General features: G+C 45.3%; 1 protein-coding gene across 1 annotated transcript in view; it reads right to left on the reverse strand.

The window, feature by feature from the left end:
• LOC124008217 (1-phosphatidylinositol 4,5-bisphosphate phosphodiesterase beta-3-like) overlaps positions 1–18,260 on the reverse strand; it is a 123,367-nt gene extending 105,107 nt beyond the window's left edge. The window contains 2 exon segments of the mRNA XM_046319333.1: positions 126–212; positions 17,600–18,260. Of these exon segments, the coding sequence (XP_046175289.1) occupies positions 126–212; positions 17,600–17,698 (186 nt within the window). The 5' untranslated portion in view covers positions 17,699–18,260.
• Between the last annotated feature and the right edge of the window lie 6,344 nt (positions 18,261–24,604).

Genomic DNA, 24,604 nt, shown 5'->3' on the forward strand with positions numbered 1-24,604 from the left:
CTAGACTCACCATGTTGGCCCCACTAGACTCACCATGTTGGCTCCACTAGACTCACCATGTTGGCCCCACTAGACTCACCATGTTGGCCCCACTAGACTCACCATGTTGGCCCCACTAGACTCACCATGTTGGCCCCACCAGTCCAGTAAAGGAAGAATCCATCTGGGTCCACCTTCAGAGTGATGAGGGTTGGGTGACCGCTGTTGGGCTCCTACACACACACACACACACACACACACACACACACACACACGTTAATACATCGGGATATACACACTGTACACATATGACTAAAATGTGACCGGCATGAGATTGGAAAGCCAGGTCTCCTACATGCCATACGACTGTGTTAACCTGCTGAGCTCAAGCCTAGGCATTAGCTGGGGGGAGGTCCGATGCTGTCTCAGATCCGATGCTGTCTGAGACAGCATAGGATCAGCTTAACCTCACCTTAATGATTAGGGTCAAACCAAACAGATCTAGGATCAGCTTAACCTCACCTTAATGATTAGGGTCAAACCAAACAGATTTAAGATCAGCTTAACCTCACCTTAATAATTAGGGTCAAACAAAACACACAGTGGGCAAAAAAGTATTTAGTCAGCCACCAATTGTGCAAGTTCTCCCACTTAAAAAGATGAGAGAGGCCTGTAATTTTCATCATAGGTACACTTCAACTATGACAGACAAAATGAGAAAAAAATCCAGAAAATCACATTGTAGGATTTTTAATGAATTTATTTGCAAATTATGGTGGAAAATAAGGATTTGGTCACCTACAAACAAGCAAGATTTCTGGCTCTCACAGACCTTAACTTCAATGACAAAGATAAAACATTTTGGAGAAATGTCCTCTGGTCTGTTGAAACAAAAAATAAAACTGTTTGGCCATAATGACCATCGTTGTTTGGAGGACAAAGGGGGAGTCTTGCAAGTCGAAGAACACCATCCCAACCGTGAAGCATGGGGGTGGCAGCATCATGTTGTGGGGGTGCTTTGCTGCAGGAGGGACTGGTGCACCTCACAAAATAGATGGCACCATGAGGATGGAAAATTATGTGGATATATTGAAGCAACATCTCAAAACATCAGTCAGGTTAAAGTTGGTTCGCAAATGGGTCTTCCAAATGGACAATGACCACAAGCATACTTCCAAAGTTGTGGCAAAATGGCTTAAGGACAACAAAGTCAAGGTATTGGAGTGGCCATCACAAAGCCCTGACCTCAATCCTATAGAACATTTGTGGGCAGAACTGAAGAAGCGTGTGCGAGCAAGGAGGCCTACAAACCTGAATCAGTTACACCAGTTCTGTCAGGATGAATGGGCCAAAATTCACCCAACTTATTGTGGGAAGCATGTGGAAGGCTACCTGAACCGTTTGACCCAAGTTAAACAATTTAAAGGCAATGCTACCAAATACTAATTGAGTGTATGTTCACTTCTAACCCACTGGGAATGTGAAAGCTGAAACAAATAATTATCTCAACTATTATTCTGACATTTCATATTCTTAAAATAAAGTGGTGATCCTAACTGACCCTAGACAAGGATTTTTACTAGGATTAAATGTCGGGAATTGTGAAAAACTGAGTCTTAATGTATTTGGCTAAGGTGTATGTAAACTTCCGACTACAACTGTCTGTCTGCATGTATATATATATATATATATATATATATATATATATATATATATATATATAAATGTATACTGCTCAAAAAAATAAAGGGAACACTAAAATAACACATACTAGATCTGAATGAATGAAATATTCTTATTAAAACCTTTTTTCTTTACATAGTTGAATGTGCTGACAACAAAATCACACCAAAAATATCAATGGAAATCAAATTTATCAACCCATGGAGGTCTGGATTTGGAGTCACACTCAAAATTAAAGTGGAAAACCACACTACAGGCTGATCCAACTTTGATGTAATGTTCTTAAAACAAGTCAAAATGAGACTCAGTAGTGTGTGTGGCTTCCACGTGCCTGTATGACCTCCCTACAACGCCTGCGCATGCTCCTGATGAGGTGGCGGATGGTCTCCTGAGGGATCTCCTCCCAGACCTGGACTAAAGCATCCGCCAACGCGGTCTGTTTCTGACCGTGTGAGCAGACACATGCACATTTGTGGCCTGCTGGAGGTCATTTTGCAGGGCTCTAGCAGTGCTCCTCCTGCTCCTCCTTGCACAAAGGTGGAGGTAGCGGTCCTGCTGCTGGGTTGTTGCCCTCCTACAGCCTCCTCCATGTCTCCTGATGTACTGGCCTGTCTCCTCGTAGCGCCTCCATGCTCTGGACACTACGCTGACAGACACAGCAAACCTTCTTGCCACAGCTCGCATAGATGTGTCATCCTGGATGAGCTGCACTACCTGAGCCACTTAAGTGTGGGTTGTAGACTCCATCTCATGCCACCACGAGTGTGAAAGCACCGCCAGCATTCAAAAGTGACCAAAACATCAGCCAGGAAGCATAGGAACTGAGAAGTGGCCTGTGGTCACCACCTGCAGAACCACTCCTTTATTGGGGGGTGTCTTGCTAATTGCCTATAAATTCCACCTGCTGTTCCATTCCATTTGCACAACAGCAGTGTTGCTTCCTAAGTGGACAGTTTGATTTCACAGAAGTGTGATTGACTTGGAGTTACATTGTGTTGTTTAAGTGTTCCCTTTATTTGTTTGAGCAGTGTATAAAAAAAAAATATATATATATATATAAAATACAGTATATACTATATACTACATAATATAATACAATCAACACTTGCTCCTATAACCTTTTTCTTGATAACCAGTAGTTTCCACAACTAAGTCAAACCTCTTCCACACATCTGACTTCCCCTCCTGAGAAACCAGTCAACATTCGCTCACTTCCAGATTATTTTTCACTTCCCCCCCGCATCCATTTTGCCGTCACATGTTACTGTGATGGGAGTTATAACCCTTTTACTGATGTGATTATGACAGGCTGGCTGTAGGTCAGGTCCTATTGGTCACATGTTACTGTGATGGGAGTTATAACCCTTTTACTGATGTGATTATGACAGGCTGGCTGTAGGTCAGGTCCTATTGGTCACATGTTACTGTGATGGGAGTTATAACCCTTTTACTGATGTGATTATGACAGGCTGGCTGTAGGTCAGGTCCTATTGGTCACATGTTCCTGTGATGGGAGTTATAACCCTTTTACCGATGTGATTATGACAGGCTGGCTGTAGGTCAGGTCCTATTGGTCACATGTTACTGTGATGGGAGTTATAACCCTTTTACTGATGTGATTATGACAGGCTGGCTGTAGGTCAGGTCCTATTGGTCACATGTTACTGTGATGGGAGTTATAACCCTTTTACTGATGTGATTATGACAGGCTGGCTGTAGGTCAGGTCCTATTGGTCACATGTTACTGTGATGGGAGTTATAACCCTTTTACTGATGTGATTATGACAGGCTGGCTGTAGGTCAGGTCCTATTGGTCACATGTTACTGTGATGGGAGTTATAACCCTTTTACTGATGTGATTATGACAGGCTGGCTGTAGGTCAGGTCCTATTGGTCACATGTTACTGTGATGGGAGTTATAACCCTTTTACTGATGTGATTATGACAGGCTGGCTGTAGGTCAGGTCCTATTGGTCACATGTTACTGTGATGGGAGTTATAACCCTTTTACTGATGTGATTATGACAGGCTGGCTGTAGGTCAGGTCCTATTGGTCACATGTTACTGTGATGGGAGTTATAACCCTTTTACTGATGTGATTATGACAGGCTGGCTGTAGGTCAGGTCCTATTGGTCACATGTTTCACATAAAAGAGAGCAGGGGTTGGGGGGAAAGGGAATGTTTTTTCTTAAACCAATTAGGGATTTCGGGTAACAGAACTTTTCAGTCAAACACTTTCTGTGCTGTGGTGCCTTTTCTCTGCGGTTAGGGAGGAGAGAGACAACGTGTGTCAGTCACAAGCGCTCGCTGTCATTTAAAAAAAACAACACACAGTGTGACCATTTCTTGAGTCATTTGTGTGTAAATTAATTTATCAAACAGTCAAATAAAAAAACATCTAATCAAATGTATTTATAAAGCCCTTCGTACATCAGCTGATATCTCAAAGTGCTGTACAGAAACGCAGCCTAAAACCCCAAACAGCAAGCAATGCAGGTGTAGAAGCATGGGGCCTAGGAAAAACTCCCTAGAAAGGCCAAAACCTAGGAAGAAACCTAGAGAGGAACCAGGCTATGAGGGGTGGCCAGTCCTCTTCTGGCTGTGCCGGGTGGAGATTATAACAGAACATGGCCAAGATGTTCAAATGTTCATAAATGACCAGCAGGGTCAAATAATAATAATAACAGTAGTTGTCGAGGGTGCAGCACGTCAGCACCTCAGGAGGAAATGTCAGTTGGCTTTTCATAGCCAATCATTAAGAGTATCTCTACCGCCCCTGCTGTCTCTAGAGAGTTGAAAACAGCCGGTCCGGGACAGGTAGCACTTCCGGTGAACAGGTCAGGAGTCCAGGATTCCAAACAGTGTGCTTAAAGCATCAGACAAGCTCAGTGCATATGTAGTTGATTTGATTCAAACCCATAGGGTGTGTCCGTTTATATATGGAAAATAAGTTTAAACATTTAGACTAGTCGATGGTCGATAGAACAGGATGGCTCTTGGTCTAACAATATTTTTTTAGTCGGAGACAGCCATACAAAACAAGCAAATATAGTGTAGAGATTGAATCATTGTACCATCTAAACAGCTGTGAAATATATTTTCCATCAATCAAACACATTGTATTTTCAGCTGGTGTACAAAACCTAAAAGAAAAGAATTTAAGAACGGGAAGCAAAGAAATAGCACACATAGAACAAAATCTACCACTTCTTAGACTTGCTTTCAATGAGAATGACAGATCTATAAGTCATATTTCTATGTGAATTTGGTCAGGTCGTTACTGTTGAACAGCATAAAACCAAAAGGGTGTTTCCATGGTAACGGCTGATCGATTGGATGACATCAAACATTTTTTTTATGTTTTATTTGGATTTTTTTTAAACAATGATTCCAAAGTTTAACAAACCATACAACCATATGCATAGGGACTAGTTTTAACAATTTCCACTGAAAACTGTAAACTAAAAAATGTAAACATTTAATTGAAGAATAGTGCCGATGCAAAGTTTGGTAACAGAATGAAGGTTGGTGCCGTCATTATGTTAACAAGTAAATGTTATTGGCTTTTTTTGTGTGTGAACAATCGGAGTGTCACTGGGGAATTGATTAAAAGTTATTTCTTCCAACCCTGACTCTCTCCTTTCCTTTCCAGTGCTTTCTCCTCCTCGTCTCCTCTCTCATTTCTCCTTTCCTTTCCAGTGCTTTCTCCTCCTCGTCTCCTATCTCCATTCAATATCTCTCTCTCTCTCATTACTCCTCTCCTTTCCAGTGCTTTCTCCTCCTCGTCTCCTATCTCCATTCAATATCTCTCTCTCTCTCATTACTCCTCTCCTTTCCAGTGCTTTCTCCTCCTCGTCTCATATCTCCATTCAATATCTCTCTCTCTCATTTCTCCTTTCCTTTCCAGTGCTTTCTCCTCCTCGTCTCCTCTCTCATTTCTCCTTTCCTTTCCAGTGCTTTCTCCTCCTCGTCTCCTCTCTCATTTCTCCTTTCCTTTCCAGTGCTTTCTCCTCCTCGTCTCCTCTCTCATTTCTCCTTTCCTTTCCAGTGCTTTCTCCTCCTTCTCCTCTCTCATTTCTCCTTTCCTTTCCAGTGCTTTCTCCTCCTCGTCTCCTCTCTCATTTCTCCTTTCCTTTCCAGTGCTTTCTCCTCCTCGTCTCCTCTCTCATTTCTCCTTTCCTTTCCAGTGCTTTCTCCTCCTCGTCTCCTCTCTCTCATTTCTCCTTTCCTTTCCAGTGCTTTCTCCTCCTCGTCTCCTCTCTCATTTCTCCTTTCCTTTCCAGTGCTTTCTCCTCCTCGTCTCCTCTCTCATTTCTCCTTTCCTTTCCAGTGCTTTCTCCTCCTCGTCTCCTCTCTCATTTCTCCTTTCCTTTCCAGTGCTTTCTCCTCCTCGTCTCCTCTCTCATTTCTCCTTTCCTTTCCAGTGCTTTCTCCTCCTCGTCTCCTCTCTCATTTCTCCTTTCCTTTCCAGTGCTTTCTCCTCCTCGTCTCCTTTCTCCATTTTCTCCTATCTCTCCTATCTCTCATTTCTCCTTTCCTTTCCAGTGCTTTCTCCTCCTCGTCTCCTATCTCCATTCAATATCTCTCTCTCTCATTTCTCCTTTCCTTTCCAGTGCTTTCTCCTCCTCGTCTCCTATCTCCATTCAATATCTCTCTCTCTCATTTCTCCTTTCCTTTCCAGTGCTTTCTCCTCCTCGTCTCCTATCTCCATTCAATATCTCTCTCTCTCATTTCTCCTTTCCTTTCCAGTGCTTTCTTCTCTCCTCCATTCAATATCTCTCTCCTCCTTTCTCCATTCAATCCATTCAATCTCTCTCTCTCATTTCTCCTTTCCTTTCCAGTGCTTTCTCCTCCTCGTCTCCTATCTCCATTCAATATCTCTCTCTCTCATTTCTCCTTTCCTTTCCAGTGCTTTCTCCTCCTCGTCTCCTATCTCCATTCAATATCTCTCTCTCTCATTTCTCCTTTCCTTTCCAGTGCTTTCTCCTCCTCGTCTCCTATCTCCATTCAATATCTCTCTCTCTCATTTCTCCTTTCCTTTCCAGTGCTTTCTCCTCCTCGTCTCCTATCTCCATTCAATATCTCTCTCTCTCATTTCCTTTCCAGTGCTTTCTCCTCCTCGTCTCCTATCTCCATTCAATATCTCTCTCTCTCATTTCTCCTTTCCTTTCCAGTGCTTTCTCCTCCTCGTCTCATATCTCCATTCAATATCTCTCTCTCTCATTTCTCCTTTCCTTTCCAGTGCTTTCTCCTCCTCGTCTCCTCTCTCATTTCTCCTTTCCTTTCCAGTGCTTTCTCCTCCTCGTCTCCTATCTCCATTCAATATCTCTCTCTCTCATTTCTCCTTTCCTTTCCAGTGCTTTCTCCTCCTCGTCTCCTATCTCCATTCAATATCTCTCTCTCTCATTTCTCCTTTCCTTTCCAGTGCTTTCTCCTCCTCGTCTCCTATCTCCATTCAATATCTCTCTCTCTCCATTTCTCCTTTCCTTTCCAGTGCTTTCTCCTCCTCGTCTCCTATCTCCATTCAATATCTCTCTCTCTCATTTCTCCTTTCCTTTCCAGTGCTTTCTCCTCCTCGTCTCCTCTCATTTCTCCTTTCCTTTCCAGTGCTTTCTCCTCCTCGTCTCCTATCTCCATTCAATATCTCTCTCTCTCATTTCTCCTTTCCTTTCCAGTGCTTTCTCCTCCTCGTCTCATATCTCAGACGGCCCCTATGGGGGCCAGGAGTGGTTTCAGTGTCATTCACTACCATTTACTGTACATGGAGGTTTCACTTTCCACCATATATATCTCTCACACACACACACACACACACACACACACACACACACACACACACACACACACACACACACACACACACACACACACACACACACACACACACACACACACACACACACACACACACACACACACACTTCCCTTTCCCTCCTAGAATGACATAGAAATACCAGGTAATCTAGAGGCAAAAGAAGTGCACACCTATTTAGGCGAGGTGCTAGCTGATTATTGCTATGTAGGCGAGGTGCTAGCTGATTATTGCTATGTAGGCGAGGTGCTAGCGGATTATTGCTATTTAGGCGAGGTGCTAGCGGATTATTGCCATTTAGGCGAGGTGCTAGCGGATTATTGCCATTTAGGCGAGGTGCTAGCGGATTATTGCTATTTAGGCGAGGTGCTAGCGGATTATTGGCATTTAGGGCGAGGTGCTAGCGGATTATTGCCATTTAGGCGAGGTGCTAGCGGATTATTGCTATTTAGGCGAGGTGCTAGCGGATTATTGCCATTTAGGCGAGGTGCTAGCGGATTATTGCCATTTAGGCGAGGTGCTAGCGGATTATTGCTATTTAGGCGAGGTGCTAGCGGATTATTGCTATTTAGGCGAGGTGCTAGCGGATTATTGCTATTTAGGCGAGGTGCTAGCGGATTATTGCTATTTAGGCGAGGTGCTAGCGGATTATTGCTATTTAGGAGAGGTGCTAGCGGATTATTGCTATTTAGGCGAGGTGCTAGCGGATTATTGCTATTTAGGCGAGGTGCTAGCGGATTATTGCTATTTAGGAGAGGTGCTAGCGGATTATTGCTATTTAGGAGAGGTGCTAGCGGATTATTGCTATTTAGGCGAGGTGCTAGCGGATTATTGCTATTTAGGCAGAGGACTTAAAAATAAAAATAAAATACTTTAAACAGTTTTTTAAATTTAAATAAACGAGAGCCACACACTCTAGGAGCTCAGATGCAAAAAAAATGTTTCCGTTTTGGACAGACAAGCCGTCTTCATCAGGGTATATTTTGTTAAATGGGGCGGCAGGGTAGCCTAGTGGTTAGAGCGTTGGACTAGTAACCGGAAGGTTGCAAGTTCAAACCCTCGAGCTGACTAGGTACAAATCTGTCGTTCTGCCCCTGAACAAGGCAGTTAACCCACTGTTCCTAGGCCATCATTGAAAATAAGAATTTGTTCTTAACTGACTTGTCTAGTTAAATAAAGGTCAAATAAAACTAAAGAAAGAACTACCAGGCACCTTGGTTGGCATGCGAGCATCAACGACCAACGTTGAAACTACAGTCTGCTAGATGAGCTCAGCCATCAAAAATAAAAGGCCAACTGCTATGGTTCTCTCTCCACTTGTGGCCCGTATTCATAAGGTGCACACCGTAGCAACAAATAAATAAATAGAAGGTTTCTTATTGGACAAGTTCCACGAAGTCCCTCCCCTATTTCAGTATGTTTTCTTCCGTTTGGTTTCTAATGAATATGACCCAAAAACAAGACACGCTGTAAAGAAGCATGAGTTAGTTCTATATTCACCTAGGATCAGGTGTCCATATAATCTAATTCATTATGATCTAAAAAGGGCAAACTGATCCTAGATCAGCGCTCCTACTCAGATGCTTTGTGAATACAGAACTAACTCGTGCTTCTTTACAGCGTGTCGTATTTTGCCTAAACACTTAGAGAGAGGGAGAGAGAGAGAGAGAGATCCGAGGAGAGAGAGAGAGAGATCCGAGGAGAGAGAGAGAGAGAGATCTCTCTCTCTCTCTCTCTCTCCCCTTCGGATATCTCTCTCTCTCTCTCTCGGATCTCTCTCTCTCTCTCTCGGATCTCTCTCTCTCTCTCTCTCTCCTCGGATCTCTCTCTCTCTCTCTCTCTCCTCGGATCTCTCTCTCTCTCTCTCCTCGGATCTCTCTCTCTCTCCTCGGATCTCTCTCTCTCTCCTCGGATCTCTCTCTCTCTCCTCGGATCTCTCTCTCTCTCTCTCGGATCTCTCTCTCTCTCTCTCCTCGGATCTCTCTCTCTCTCTCTCCTCGGATCTCTCTCTCTCTCTCTCCTCGGATCTCTCTCTCTCTCTCTCTCCTCGGATCTCTCTCTCTCTCTCTCTCCTCGGATCTCTCTCTCTCTCTCTCCTCGGATCTCTCTCTCTCTCTCTCCTCGGATCTCTCTCTCTCTCTCTCTCTCTCTCTCTCTCTCTCTCTCTCTCTCTCGGATCTCTCTCTCTCTCTCCTCGGATCTCTCTCTCTCTCTCCTCGGATCTCTCTCTCTCTCTCCTCGGATCTCTCTCTCTCTCTCTCCTCGGATCTCTCTCTCTCTCTCTCTCGGATCTCTCTCTCTCTCTCTCTCCTCGGATCTCTCTCTCTCTCTCTCCTCGGATCTCTCTCTCTCTCTATTACTCCAGTCTTCCCGCTCTCCTCCTCCTCCCTCTCCACAACCTGTTGCTCTCCAGACCCCCTCCATGCACAGGCCTTATTAATGATAGTCTATTCACACATGGATATGAGTTCTGCTCTCCCTCACCTCTCCCTCACAGCTAGAGAACACCACAAACATCTCAGCCATTCCTGAAGCCAACAACTGTCTCTCTTGTGTAGCTCCAGAGTGTGTCTGTGTGGTTTATGCTCTTTTCTCATGTGCAGTCACTGCTGCTGTGTTCAAAAACCACACCATGAACCGCCTGGGAACACTGACAGATACAGCCTGCTGTATAACGCAGAGATACGGATAGAGGGTGGGAAGGAGAGAGGAAACAGGAAGAAAGTGGTGGGAGGAGGGAGAGAGATAAGGTGGAGAGAGAGAATGTTCTCATTATGTATAGTATAAAGGTAAAGTCGTTTTTTTTCATATCAGCACCTCATAAATCAGTTATTATGCAGGGATAACCAGTGTGTGTGTGTGTGTGTGTGTGTGTGTGTGTGTGTGTGTGTGTGTGTGTGTGTGTGTGTGTGTGTGTGTGTGTGTGTGTGTGTGTGTGTGTGTGTGTGTGTGTGTGTGTGTGTGTGTGTGTGTGTTGCTCTGGCAACATAAAGGTTGATGACAGCAGAGAACCTTTGGACTCTGGTGAGGAGAAGAGAGTAAAAGGGAGGGGAAAGGAGAAGGGAAAGGGACGCCGGGAAAATCATTAAGCGGAAAAAGAGGGAGAGAGAGAGAGGAGGAGGGAGAGAGAGAGAGAGGAGGAGGGAGAGAGAGAGAGAAAGAGGAGGAGGGAAAGAGAGAGAGAGAAGGAGAGGAGGAGGGAGAGAGAGAAGGAGAGGAGGAGGGAGAGAGAGAGGAGAGGAGAGGAGGAGGGAGAGAGAGAAGGAGAGGAGGAGGGAGAGAGAGAGAGGAGAGGAGGAGGGAGAGAGAGAGAGGAGAGGAGGAGGGAGAGAGAAGGAGGAGAGGAGGAGGGAGAGAGAAGGAGAGAGAGAAGGAGAGAGAGGAGGAGGGAGAGAGAGAGAAGGAGAGGAGGGAGAGAGAGAGAAGGAGAGGAGGAGGAGGAGAGGGAGAGAGGGAGAGAGAAGGAGAGAGAGAAGGAGAGAGAGGAGGAGGGAGAGAGAGAAGGAGAGGAGGAGGAGGAGGAGAGGGAGAGAGGGAGAGGAGAAGGAGAGAGAGAAGGAGAGGAGGAGGGAGAGAGGGAGAGTGAAGGAGAGGAGCAGGAGGAGAGGGAGAGAGAGAAGGAGGAGAGGGAGAGAGAGAAGGAGAGGAGGAGGGAGAGAGACCTGAATAGAGGACAGGAGGGAAGAGGAGAGGGAGAGAGAGAAGTAGAGGAGGAGGGAGAGAGGGAGAGAGAAGGAGAGGAGCAGGAGGAGAGGGAGAGAGAGAAGGAGAGGAGGAGGGAGAGAGACCTGAATAGAGGACAGGAGGGAAGAGAAGAGGGAGAGAGAGAGACCTGAATAGAGGACAGGAGAAAAGAGGAGAGGAAGAGAGACCTGAATAGAGGACAGGAGGGAAGAGGAGAGGAAGAGAGACCTGAATAGAGGACAGGAGGGAAGAGGAGAGGGAGAGAGAGAAGGAGAGAAGGAGGAGAGGGAGAGAGAGAATGAGAGGAGGGAGAGAGACCTGAATAGAGGACAGGAGGGAAGAGGAGAGGGAGAGAGAGAGACCTGAATAGAGGACAGGAGAAAAGAGGAGAGGGAGAGAGACCTGAATAGAGGACAGGAGGGAAGAGGAGAGGGAGAGAGAGAAGGAGAGGAGGAGGAGGAGGGATAGGGAGGTGGGAGAATAGAGGACAGGAGGGATAGGGAGAGAAGAAGAGGAGGAGGGAGAATAGAGGACAGGAGGGATAGGGAGAGAGAAGAGGAGGAGGGAGAATAGAGGACAGGAGGGATAGGGAGAGAGAAGAAGAGGAGGAGGGAAAATAGAGGACAGGAGGGATAGGGAGAGAGAAGAGGAGGAGGGAGAATAGAGGACAGGAGGGATAGGGAGAGAGAAGAAGAGGAGAATACACATGTCAATCCCAGAATCCCTCACTTCACATGTGGCAGTGTTTGACCTACAACCTTTCTTGTCCCCTCTGTCTCTACCACTCCTTCTGTCTTCCTTTCATTCTTTCCCTCTGCCTGTCTGTCCCTGTCTGTCCCTCCCTCCCCCCTCCCTCCCGCCATCCCTCCCTCCCCCCCCCTCCCTCCCGCCCTACCGCCATCCCTCCCTCCCCCCGCCCTCCCGCCATCCCTCCCCGCCCTCCCTCCCGCCATCCCTCCCTCCCCCCCCTCCCTCCCGCCATCCCCCTCCCTCCATCCCTCCCTCCCGCCATCCCTTCCTCCCTCCATCCCTCCCTCCCCCTCCCGCCATCCCGCCCTCCCGCTATCCCTCCCTCCCCCCTCCCTCCCTCCATCCATCTCTACTGTAACAATGCGTTTCAGTACATAGTGTGACTCGTTTAGACAATCACTGAGTTCCCCCCGCCCCTCCTCCGTCAATACAATGTGCTTTGATCTCTCTGTGTTTCGCAGTCCTCTGTTAGAGTGTCATGGTGTGTTTCACTGTGAGCTCTCTCTCTCTCTCTCTCTCTAATTCAGGAGCAGAACGGATGTAGTTGAGGGAGAGAGGGAGCGAAGAAGGGAGGGGAAAGTCGTTTTGCACAATAAGCTGAGACAGGAAGTTATTCAGAGTGAAACACAAAACACCCAGAATAAAACCACATTCACTTTAGGGAAAGATTCACTTTCTATATTGTGTGTGTGTGTGTCCTTGTGTGTCTGTTAGTGTGTGTGTCCCTGTGTGTGTGGGGGTGGGGGGGGGCTGTGTGTGTGTGTGTAGTGTCAACACAACAGTGGATATCACGCCAGCTAACAAGTTGATTTATGATAAATGGTCTTTATGAACACACACACAACCAAACACACCCCCACAACCAAACACACCCCCACAACCACACCCCCACAACCAAACACACACACCCCCACAACCAAACACACCCCCACAACCAAACACACACACACCCAGAACCAAACACACCCCCACAACCAAACACACCCAAACACACACTCCACCAAACACACACTCCACCAAACACACACCCACAACCACACACCCCCACAACCACACACACTCACAACCAAACACACCCCCACACCCCCACAACCAAACACACCCCCACAACCAAACACACCTAGTGGCCCCTCTACTGGTCAGTCTGGCTGTAACTATACGTGAATAATAAATTAGCAACAGACACTAATAAACTCTTCCACCATACTGACATGAGATGTGTAGACTGATGTATTGGTGTCTGTTTGCAAATGTTTTTCTATTGAAAACAAGTTGTAAAATACTTCAGGCGCCTACGACTAAAATACTGACAGTTAAACTAAATATTTCCCCTACACACACGCATGCCACGGTTGCCAGGCGAGGTGGTTACCATGCGAGCAGGTTGCCAGGCGAGGTGGTTACCATGCGAGCAGGTTGCCAGGCGAGGTGGTTACCATGCGAGCAGGTTGCCAGGCGAGGTGGTTACCATGCGAGCAGGTTGCCAGGCGAGGTGGTTACCATGCGAGCAGGTTGCCAGGCGAGGTGGTTACCATGCGAGCAGGTTGCCAGGCGAGGTGGTTACCATGCGAGCAGGTTGCCAGGCGAGGTGGTTACCATGCGAGCAGGTTGCCAGGCGAGGTGGTTACCATGCGAGCAGGTTGCCAGGCGAGGTGGTTACCATGCGAGCAGGTTGCCAGGCGAGGTGGTTACCATGCGAGCAGGTTGCCAGGCGAGGTGGTTACCATGCGAGCAGGTTGCCAGGCGAGGTGGTGTGAAACACGAGGAAGATAACCTGAGATCTGCCTAATAATTTTTCTGTAAAACTTGTTTGTCTTGCTTTATTAAAACACAGATTGTAGACTTGTTTATCTGGTTCACTAATAGGACTAAAATAGTCCTACAATGGTGTTTAAAATACAGCTATGACCACACACATTTAGGTGTTTCAGACAAATTCAGCTAAATTCTCATTCACCTCTTACATTGCACACAATAATGTGACTTATTGTGGATAGTCTGATTTAAAATATAATCATTTGTTTAAAACGTTTAAAATACTTTGCAAGAACAACAATTTAATCCTAATAATCCTGTTTACATGGACACATCTGAAATCAGGCTGCCTGATGGGAATTATGATAAACGCAGAAAATCACCAATCAAAATAAAACGCTCTACCACACTTGACCACGTTATTTTTGGGAAGAACATTTTATCCTGAGTTCGGACAGATAAAGTTTGTATGTGAAAACTATTTGAAACTAAGATACTTTCAGTTGTTCCCGAACTCACTTCACTTTGCACAAAAGAGAGAGTCTTGAACTGCTGCTGTTAGCACATGTACAGATCAAATACACAGCGCTGGAACTCAGACGCTCTTATCTCCAACAATTACAGGAGACATGAGGGTTAAGTGCCTTGCTCAAGGCACATGTACAGATCAAATACACAGCGCTGGAACTCTGCTTGAAAAAAGGTGTTTACACGTCCTAATCATTTGAAAGATTGCTCAGAAAACCAGGTGTTTTAATCAGCGGTATGCTTACTTTGATTTTGAATTTACGCCGATTAAGATAAACAGAGTAAGGTGTTTACAGGACTGATGTATAATCTGCCTTCTGCCATATGGTCAGGTTAATAAGGAGTTATTGCTATGCATGCCGACGTTTGACTCGAGGCCTATACTCCCTCTAGTCCTATACTCCGTCTTTCAAATTCCCATGTCAACTGAGCAGAGACAGAGAACGTAAAAGTGGGAAAGAAAATGGGGGTTGGTCAATACCAGCAGTGATAATTTGCTGCATTCAAAACAACTGGGAAGTCTGAAAAACTCGAGGTCGAATCATGAGGTCAGTGATCTTCAGGTAGGAAAGTCAGAGCTCTAAGAAGTGACCCGAGTTGGATGACCATTTTCCCCCCTCGAGATCCTGGCCGTTTTGAATTCACTTGAAGTTGGAAGTCTGAGATTTCCCAAGTTCCCAGTTGTTTTGAACGTGGATGTTTTTTAATTTTTTTTATAAAAAAATAAAAAAACCTGAGCTGAGGAAAAACTTGCTTGACAAGAATTCAAAACAGAGAACAGAGCTAGGCCTATCTATACCTGCACATGGGTGTTACGTCCCAAAATGCACCCTACTTCCTATATAGTGCACTACTTTTGAACAGAACCCATAGGGATACGTCAAAAGGTATCATTTGGGACAGGACCTGTATGTTGACATGTAGCCTAGCCTAGCGTTTCCCCAACTCATTGCAGTAGCCCCTCCCCCTTTCTGTTTTAAGGTATCATTTGGGACAGGACCTGTATGTTGACATGTAGCCTAGCCTAGCGTTTCCCCAACTCATTGTAGGAGCCCGTCCCCCTTCTGTTTTAAGGTCACATTTGGGACAGGACCTGTATGTTGACATGTAGCCTAGCCTAGCATTTCCCCAACTCATTGTAGGAGCCCCTCCCCCTTCTGTTTTAAGGTATCATTTGGGACAGGACCTGTATGTTGACATGTAGCCTAGCCTAGCGTTTCCCCAACTCATTGCAGTAGCCCCTCCCCCTTCTGTTTTAAGGTCACATTTGGGACAGGACCTGTATGTTGACATGTAGCCTAGCCTAGCGTTTCCCCCAACTCATTGCAGTAGCCCCTCCCCCTTCTGTTTTAAGGTATCATTTGGGACAGGACCTGTATGTTGACATGTAGCCTAGCCTAGCGTTTCCCCAACTCATTGCAGTAGCCCCTCCCCCTTCTGTTTTAAGGTATCTGGGACCAACAGATGCATATGGATATTCCCAGTCATGTGAAATTCATAAATGAACTGATTTCCTCATACGAACCGTAACTCAAGTCAAATCTTAGAAAATTGTTACATGTTGCGTTTACATTTTGGTTCAGTGTAGTTTATGATTTGTTTGTTTCGTAAGGTATATATTAATGTCCATCACCCATTTCGTATGATTTGTTATGTTTCGTAAGGTATATATTAATGTCCATCACCCATTTCGTATGATTTGTTACAAATTACAATTCGTATTATACACGACATCGCAAAAAGTATGTGGACACCCCTTCAAATTAGTGGATTCGTCTATTACACCCGTTGCTGACATGTGTATAAAATCGAGCACACAGCCATGCAATCTCCATAGACAAACATTGGCTTTACTGAAGAGCTCAGTGAGTTTCAACGTGTCACCGTCATAGGATGCCACCTTTCCAACAAGTCAGTTTGTCAAATTTCGGCCCCGCTAGAGCTGCCCCGGTCAACTGTAAGCGCTGCTATTGTGAAGTGGAAATGTCTAGGAGCAACAATGGCTCGGCCGCAAAGTGGTAGACCACACAAGCTCACAGAACGGGACCACTGAGTGCTGAAGCGTGTAACGTGTGGAAATAGTCTGTCCTCGGTTGCAACACTCACTACCGAGATACAAACTGCCTCTGGAAGCAAAGTCAGCACAAGAACTGTTCGTCAGGAACTTCATGAAATGGGATTCCATGGCCGAGCAGCCGCACACAAACCTAAGTTCACCATGCGCAAGGACAAGCTTCGGCTGGAGTGGTGTGAAGCTCGCCGCCATTGGACTCTGGAGTGATGACTCACTCACGCTTCACCATCTAGCAGTCCAACCGATTAATCTGGATTTGGCAGATGCCAGGAGAACGCTACCTGCCCCAATGCATAGTGCCGACTGTAAAGTTTGGTGGAGGAGGAATAATGGCCTGGGGCGGTTTTTCATGGTTCGGGCTCAGTCCCTTAGTTCCAGTTTAGGGAAATCTTAATGCTACAGCATAGAATGACATTCTAGACAATTCTGTGCTTCCAACTTTGTGGCAACAGTTTGGGGAAGGCTCTTTCCTGTTTCAGCATGACAATGCCCCTGTGCACAAAGCAAGGTCTATACAGAAATGGTTTGTTGAGATCGGTGTGAATGAACTTGACTGGCTTGCACAAAGCCCTGACCTCAACCCCATCAAACACCTTTGGGATGAATTGGAACACCGATTGCAAGCCAGTCCTCATTGCCCAACATCAGTGCCCGACCTCACTAATACTCTTGTGGCTTAATGGATGCAAGTCCCCGCAGCAATGTTCCAACATCCTAGTGCAAAGCCTTCCCAGAAGAGTGGAGGCTGTTATAGCAGCAAAGGGGGGGGGGGACCAACTCCATATTAATGCCCATGATTTTGGAATGAGATGTTCGACAAGCAAGTACTTTTGGTCATGTAGTGTATGTTATGAATTTTGCAATGTTATGTTATGAATTCTAGCTAGGTGGTTAATGTTAGCTAGCTCACTGACATTAGCTAGGCTAGGGGTTGTGTTTAAAGTTAGGATTAAGTTTAGGAGTTAAAGTGTTACGGTGTGGGTTAGTTAAGTAACCATTGGTCTTATGTAACCATACAAAATGTAACATATACTAAATGGAGTCTGTTTGATTTACATACAGAATCATACGAAATGCTCTGAGACCAGGTTGAGCCTGTACTACAGCCGCTGGGCTGCTCTGACTGTGGTGTCAAAAGTCAACTTTGTCTCTCACAACCAACATGGCTCTACAAAGTAATGTCCACAATGTACAGATTTGTCAATAAAACATTCACATATAGTTATGCTACTATTATATTTTAAATGAATGGCGCTTGAATGCCACTTGTGGCGGGGGAGAAAATACGAGAAGAATACACACACACGTTTGGATATATAGGTAGGCTACTAACCTCGTCCCATTTGATAAACTTGCTCCCCCGTTTTAGTATGTCGTGAACCGACACAGGTTTGAGCTGTAGAGCGTGGACTCCGGGCTTCGCCCCTGCCATGGCTCCGGGTCAACGCCGTGTGGCAACGCCTAAACTCCGGGTACGGCGACCTGCCCTAGTCACTGCCCCTTGGTCCTCGGGGCTAAGTCCTTTTCCGGGATGAGCTGTGACTTGCAGCTCATGAAGCTGCTCTAGGACTTAGTAAATACGATAATTTGTGTCTTAATAGTCGAGGTTTGAGTATTCATCTATCCTAAAATGATTCTAAAAGTCTCACGTTGAGAAGAGTCGAGTAACTGCGTTCTTGTGCGCAGCCCGTATGTCTCGCTTAATTGCGTTGAATGGCTATAAAGCACCCTATCTTCATTCCATCCGCATATTATTGTCTCCCTCTCTCTCTCTTCCGTTTTCTTTTAAAAGCTGCCCTCAAACTTTCCCTTCTCCACACTCGTCCAGCCGGATTCTTCTCTTTCTTCCTTCATGTTTTAGAGAAAAGGGGGGAGCACGCAGGACAGAGCGAGAAGGAAGGAGAGATTCAGTGAGTAAGAGTGAGGGGGGAAAAGGGTTGTTTTTTTCTCTACTCTCTTCTTTTCAGACAGACAGACGCTGTCATTCCATTTTTAATTTGAGGCGTGTTCTGTGCGTTGGAGACTTTACGCTGAAGCGTGGCAAGAACGTTGGAGTTTTTAACGCGCTCCCACTGCCAGTTTACACAAAGTGATCCGTCCTCATGCATGCTGCCTCCTACAACACCCCATAAAGAATGGCAGCTATGTTGTAGCGTGTTTCCTCGGCAGGCCTGGTCTTGGGCGAGATGCCGCCGTAGGCGAGACCCCATCGATCCCGATCCTCTCCAAAATAGAATAGTAGCCTAAACATTGTCCTGCAGCGACGCACTTTTATGTAATGCCAATCCATGTGGTAGCCTGCCGTTTTTGGAAAACAGGCTGTTGCATTGGCTTGATAGTCCTGATGACCTGACAACAACATAATTTAACAAATGTTATTTTACAGATCAATATACAGCAGTGATCGCAGACATTTTCATATTGGTCCCTGCTGGAATCAATCCCACAACCCTAGCAGTGCAAGTACCATGCACCACACGGTAATGTGAGCTATTTTAGGGAGAGCGAAACTCCCTTTAAAGTATCTGCCCAAAATTATTGAATTATTCCTGTTTATACAAAAAATAAATGAAATATGTCACATTACTTCACCAGAGAACACAAATGGCTGTTAGGTTTTAAATAACAAACAGTGTAGGCCTACTTGAGCAGTGGAAGTGACAATAGACCGAGCTGATTATTGAGTTGCTGCTGTCAGTGAAACGCCTCTAAAATATGAAGAGGATGGGTCTTGAGTTTTAAACTATTTGTAATGTTATGACAAGAAGACAGGGAGGGTCTGTGGTGAAGATATGAACTGTGTCTCTCTCCAGAATGGCTGAGTTGTTTGCCCTCCAATTCTTAGCATGTATTGTTTCGTGTGAGTTGTTTGCCCTCCAATACTTAGCATTTATTGTTTCGTGTGAGTTGTTTGCCCTCCAATACTTAGCATTTATTGTTTCATGTGAGTTGTTTGCCCTCCAATACTTAGCATTTATTGTTTCGTGTGAGTTGTTTGCCCTCCAATACTTAGCATGTATTGTTTCATGTGAGTTGTTTGCCCTCCAATTCTTAGCATTTATTGTTTCATGTGAGTTGTTTGCCCTCCAATTCTTAGCATTTATTGTTTCATGTGAGTTGTTTGCCCTCTTAGCATTTATTGTTTCACTTAGCATTTATTGCATTTTGTTTCATGTGAGCTGTTTGCCCTCCAATACTTAGCATGTATTGTTTCATGTGAGTTGTTTGCCCTCCAATACTTAGCATGTATTGTTTTGTGTGAGTTGTTTGCCCTCCAATACTTAGCATGTATTGTTTCGTGTGAGTTGTTTGCCCTCCAATACTTAGCATGTATTGTTTCGTGTGAGTTGTTTGCCCTCCAATACTTAGCATGTATTGTTTCGTGTGAGTTGTTTGCCCTCCAATACTTAGCATGTATTGTTTCGTGTGAGTTGTTTGCCCTCCAATACTTAGCATGTATTGTTTCAGTGTTTGCCCTCCAATACTTAGCATTTATTGTTTCATGCCCTCCAATACTTAGCATGTATTGTTTCATGTGAGTTGTTTGCCCTCCAATTCTTAGCATTTATTGTTTCGTGTGAGTTGTTTGCCCTCCAGTTGTTTGCCCTCCAATACTTAGCATGTATTGTTTCGTGTGAGTCGTTTGCCCTCCAATACTTAGCATGTATTGTTTCATGTGAGTTGTTTGCCCTCCAATTCTTAGCATTTATTGTTTCATGTGAGTTGTTTGCCCTCCAATTCTTAGCATTTATTGTTTCATGTGAGTTGTTTGCCCTCCAATACTTAGCATTTATTGTTTCATGTGAGCTGTTTGCCCTCCAATACTTAGCATGTATTGTTTCATGTGAGTTGTTTGCCCTCCAATACTTAGCATGTATTGTTTTGTGTGAGTTGTTTGCCCTCCAATACTTAGCATGTATTGTTTCGTGTGAGTTGTTTGCCCTCCAATACTTAGCATGTATTGTTTCGTGTGAGTCGTTTGCCCTCCAATACTTAGCATTTATTGTTTCATGTTTGTCGTGTGAGTCGTTTGCCCTCCAATACTTAGCATGTATTGTTTCGTGTGAGTTGTTTGCCCTTTGATTGTTTATTTGTATCAATTCCCCATTACACATGTCACCAGTAGGGGTCCTAGTAGGGGTCCTTCTGTAGCTCAGTTGGTAGAGCATGGTGCTTGTAACGCCAGGGTAGTGGGTTCGATCCCCGGGACCACCCATACGTAGAATGTATGCACACATGACTGTAAGTTGCTTTGGATAAAAGCGTCTGCTAAATGGCATATATTATTATTATTATATATTAGTACATTTATCATTAATCCCCATCATTTGGTTACATTCATTTCTGTTAATAATGCATCTTTTAATTAAGTCATTTGCTGTTCTCATTCTCAGAGTGGAAATGTTGTTTGCAGAGTTCACAACCTGCTACACTTGTGAGAAACACGTTTTGGTTTATTTAATGCATTGCAGTACTAGCTGTGCCATTAGAGATTCTGGTTGAATTCCAGGCTCTGTCCCAGCCGATCGGGATTCCCATGGGCCCAGTGTCGTCCGGGTTAGTGGAGGGTTTGGCCGGCAGGGATGTTCTTGCCCCATTGCGCACCAGCAACTCCTGTGGTGGGTTTGGCACAATGGATGCTGATGTGGTCGCCAGGTGTTTGGTGTTTCTTCTGACACATTGGTGCAGCTGGCTTCCAGGTTAAGTGGGAAGCATTGTGTCAGGAAGCAGCTTGGCTGGGTTGTGTTTCAGACGATGCACGCAGGAGTTGCAGCAATGGGACAAGACTGTAACTACCAATTGGATACCATGGTGGGACAAGGCTGTAACTACCAATTGGATACCATGGTGGGACAAGACTGTAACTACCAATTGGATACCATGGTGGGACAAGACTGTAACTTCCAATTGGATACCATGGTGGGACAAGGCTGTAACTACCAATTGGATACCATGGTGGGACAAGGCTGTAACTACCAATTGGATACCATGGTGGGACAAGACTGTAACTACCAATTGGATACCATGGTGGGACAAGACTGTAACTACCAATTGGAAACCATGGTGGGACAAGAGTGTAACTACCAATTGGATACCATGGTGGGACAAGACTGTAACTACCAATTAGATACCATGGTGGGACAAGACTGTAACTTCCAATTGGATACCATGGTGGGACAAGACTGTAACTACCAATTGGATACCATGGTGGGACAAGACTGCTTGTGTGTCCAGTCTGAGGCCTATTGTTGCCTTGAGACTTTCTCTGAATTCCACATTTCTTTAGCCACCAATGGCTCCCGGTATATGACAGAGTACTATGGACTTTCTGAAAATGTACTTGAAAGTGGCTCTCCAGTCTCCTTGTCACCTCACATGAACCTGATTTACTTAACAAAATGATGCACATCTCAATAGGTTGTCCAGGTAACTCATGACATCACAAGTGGGGGTGGGGGGGCTTTCCTCCTTTGTTCTCCATTGTTTCTACAGGCAAGGGGAAGGGGGGGTGACATCATGACTTCCCATCAAACCAACTCCTTGAATGCAAAGTTCAAAAATCACTGGAGGACATCTTTAAGGACAATGTTTTTTTGTTATTTTAAAGTTTGTCTTCACACAATAAAATTGTTTTAAAAAAAATGCATGAAGAGGTCTATAAGAAAATAAGCAACAGCAAATATTACATAGATATTAGATATTAATAAAGCACTTCTATATCTTCTAAAATACTTTTTACAACGTAGGAAAAGGAACAGGAAGAGTAGTGCCAAGATGGAGGTGGCTTCCAAACAGCGCCCCCTGTCAGTCATCTAGTGTATATATAAATCATTGGCTCAGAAACCAGCTGGCTATTACATTGAAACATATGAATTGCTTTGCATTGGTTGTTTTTCCATTGAAATCCATGAAGTGCTTATCATTGGTTCTTCAGGTAGCCAAGGAAGGCACCTGAGCCCCAAGTTGTCCCCACAAACCTCAGTGCTTGAGCTGTCCTCCTCCTCTAACTCGTACCATTCCTCAATAACTTCCTTCCCAGTGGGGCTGCACTGACTGCTGCCAGGTTAGAACAGTCCCGTGTGACTCCGTTAGTAGAGCATAATGCTTGTAGTGGCAGGGTTGTGGGTTTGATTCCCACAAGGAACCATTCATTAAAATGGATGTACTAAGTTGCTCTGGATAAGAGCGTAAAATGACAGACAGGGACATTTTTTTTATTGATTTCTTTTGATACAAGTTTAAACGTCATCAATGAGCATCTCTGTCTCTTCACCCTTAAGACATGAGAAAACACGTATCTTCTGTGTTGTAGGGGTGTGTAGGGCTGTTGTAGGTGTGTTGTAGGGGTGTTGTAGGTGTGTGTAGGGGTGTTGTAGGGGTGTGTAGGGGTGTTGTAGAGGTGTTGTAGGTGTGATGAAGGGGTGATGTAGGGGTGTTTTAGGGGTGTTGTAAGTGTTTGTAGGGGTGTGTAGGGCTGTTGTAGGTGTGTTGTAGGGGTGTTTAGGGGTGTTGTAGGGGTGTGTAGCGGTGTTGTAGGGCTGTTGTCGGTGTGTTGTAGGGGTGTGTAGGGGTGTTGTAGGGGTGTTGTAGGTGTGTTGTAGGGGTGTTGTAGAGGTGTTGTAGGTGTGATGAAGGGGTGATGTAGGGGTGTTGTAGGTGTGTTGTAGGGGTGTTGTAGGGGTGTTTTAGGTGTGTTGTAGGGGTGTTGTAGGGGTGTTGTAGAGGTGTTGTAGGGGTGTGAAGGGGTGTTGTAGAGGTGTTGTAGGTGTGTTGTAGGGGTGTTGTAGGTGTGTTGTAGGTGTGTTGTAGGGGTGTTGTAGGGGTGTTGTAGGTGTGTTGGTGTGTTGTAGGGGTGTTGTATGGGTGTTGTAGGGGTGTTGTACATTTACATTTACATTTAAGTCATTTAGCAGACGCTCTTATCCAGAGTTACTTACAAATTGGTGCATTCACCTTATGACATCCAGTAGAACAGTCACTTTACAATAGTGCATCTAAATCTTAAAGGGGGGGGGGTGAGAAGGATTACTTATCCTATCCTAGCTATTCCTTAAAGAGGTGGGGTTCCAGGTGTCTCCGGAAGGTGGTGATTGACTCCGCTGTCCTGGCGTCGTGAGGGAGTTTGTTCCACCATTGGGGGGCCAGAGCAGTGAACAGTTTTGACTGGGCTGAGCGGGAACTGTACTTCCTCAGTGGTAGGGAGGCGAGCAGGCCAGAGGTGGATGAACGCAGTGCCCTTGTTTGGGTGTAGGGCCTGATCAGAGCCTGGAGGTACTGAGGTGCCGTTCCCCTCACAGCTCCGTAGGCAAGCACCATGGTCTTGTAGCGGACGCGAGCTTCAAGTGGAAGCCAGTGGAGAGAGCGGAGGAGCGGGGTGACGTGAGAGAACTTGGGAAGGTTGAACACCAGACGGGCTGCGGCATTCTGGATGAGTTGTAGGGGTTTAATGGCACAGGCAGGTGTGTTGTAGGGGTGTTGTAGGTGTGTTGTAGTGGTGTTGTAGGTGTTGTAGGTGTGTTGTAGGGGTGATGAAGGGGTGACTGGCTGTGACTAAGTGACATCGGACATGAGTCGTCTTCCAGAGACAACAAAGAAACACTTTGTAACAGGTAAGACAATCTTCATACGGAACGGAAATGAACCCCGCGTTCAAATCGTAAGTATACGCGCTAAATGATTCACAGTGTGATGAGGACATTTCTACAACACAGTCCACCTGTCCTATCAGTGAAATTGCTTCCCTTGTCCAGAGTGGGACAGTTCATTTCTAACAGACCTGATAACTTTCTTTGTTGTAACTTTTGAGGTTGGAAACCAACACATTGGTCACAAGCTACTCTGCTCATAGCCCCGTGTGAATGTATGTAGTGGACAGGTGCTGGACCCTCTTGTTTATCTTTGTACTTTCCATTGTGTTAAGTGATAGGTGGTGGGGTGAAATAAAAGATTGTTTTGCAATGTATCGTCTCATTCATTACTTCTTATCATTCAGTATTAAACAATAAATACATGTTTTGTGGGTAAATATGTGAATATTTAAAATAACAAGATAAGAACTACAAGTAATATAGATGGGTTATAGTTCATTAGATAACCCAATGTGTTAAAACCCAACATGACCACCATAAGGTGCTAAACAGTCTAAATTCCCTCTCGCCTAAATATTAAAAATATTGTAGCGACCCGCACAGACAGCTGTGTGTTATGTGTTAGGCTAGGAGGTGGTTGTGTTGTACTGACCAGTACCCGGTGTTCGCGGGGTCCGACCTGTCAATCAACCTGCTATCTGCCAATCACGGGAATGCCTGGAATGTTCTGATGCCGGGCATCCTGGTGG

Source organism: Oncorhynchus gorbuscha, linkage group LG21 (genome assembly GCF_021184085.1).
Source record: "Oncorhynchus gorbuscha isolate QuinsamMale2020 ecotype Even-year linkage group LG21, OgorEven_v1.0, whole genome shotgun sequence".
Lineage (NCBI taxonomy): Eukaryota > Metazoa > Chordata > Actinopteri > Salmoniformes > Salmonidae > Oncorhynchus > Oncorhynchus gorbuscha.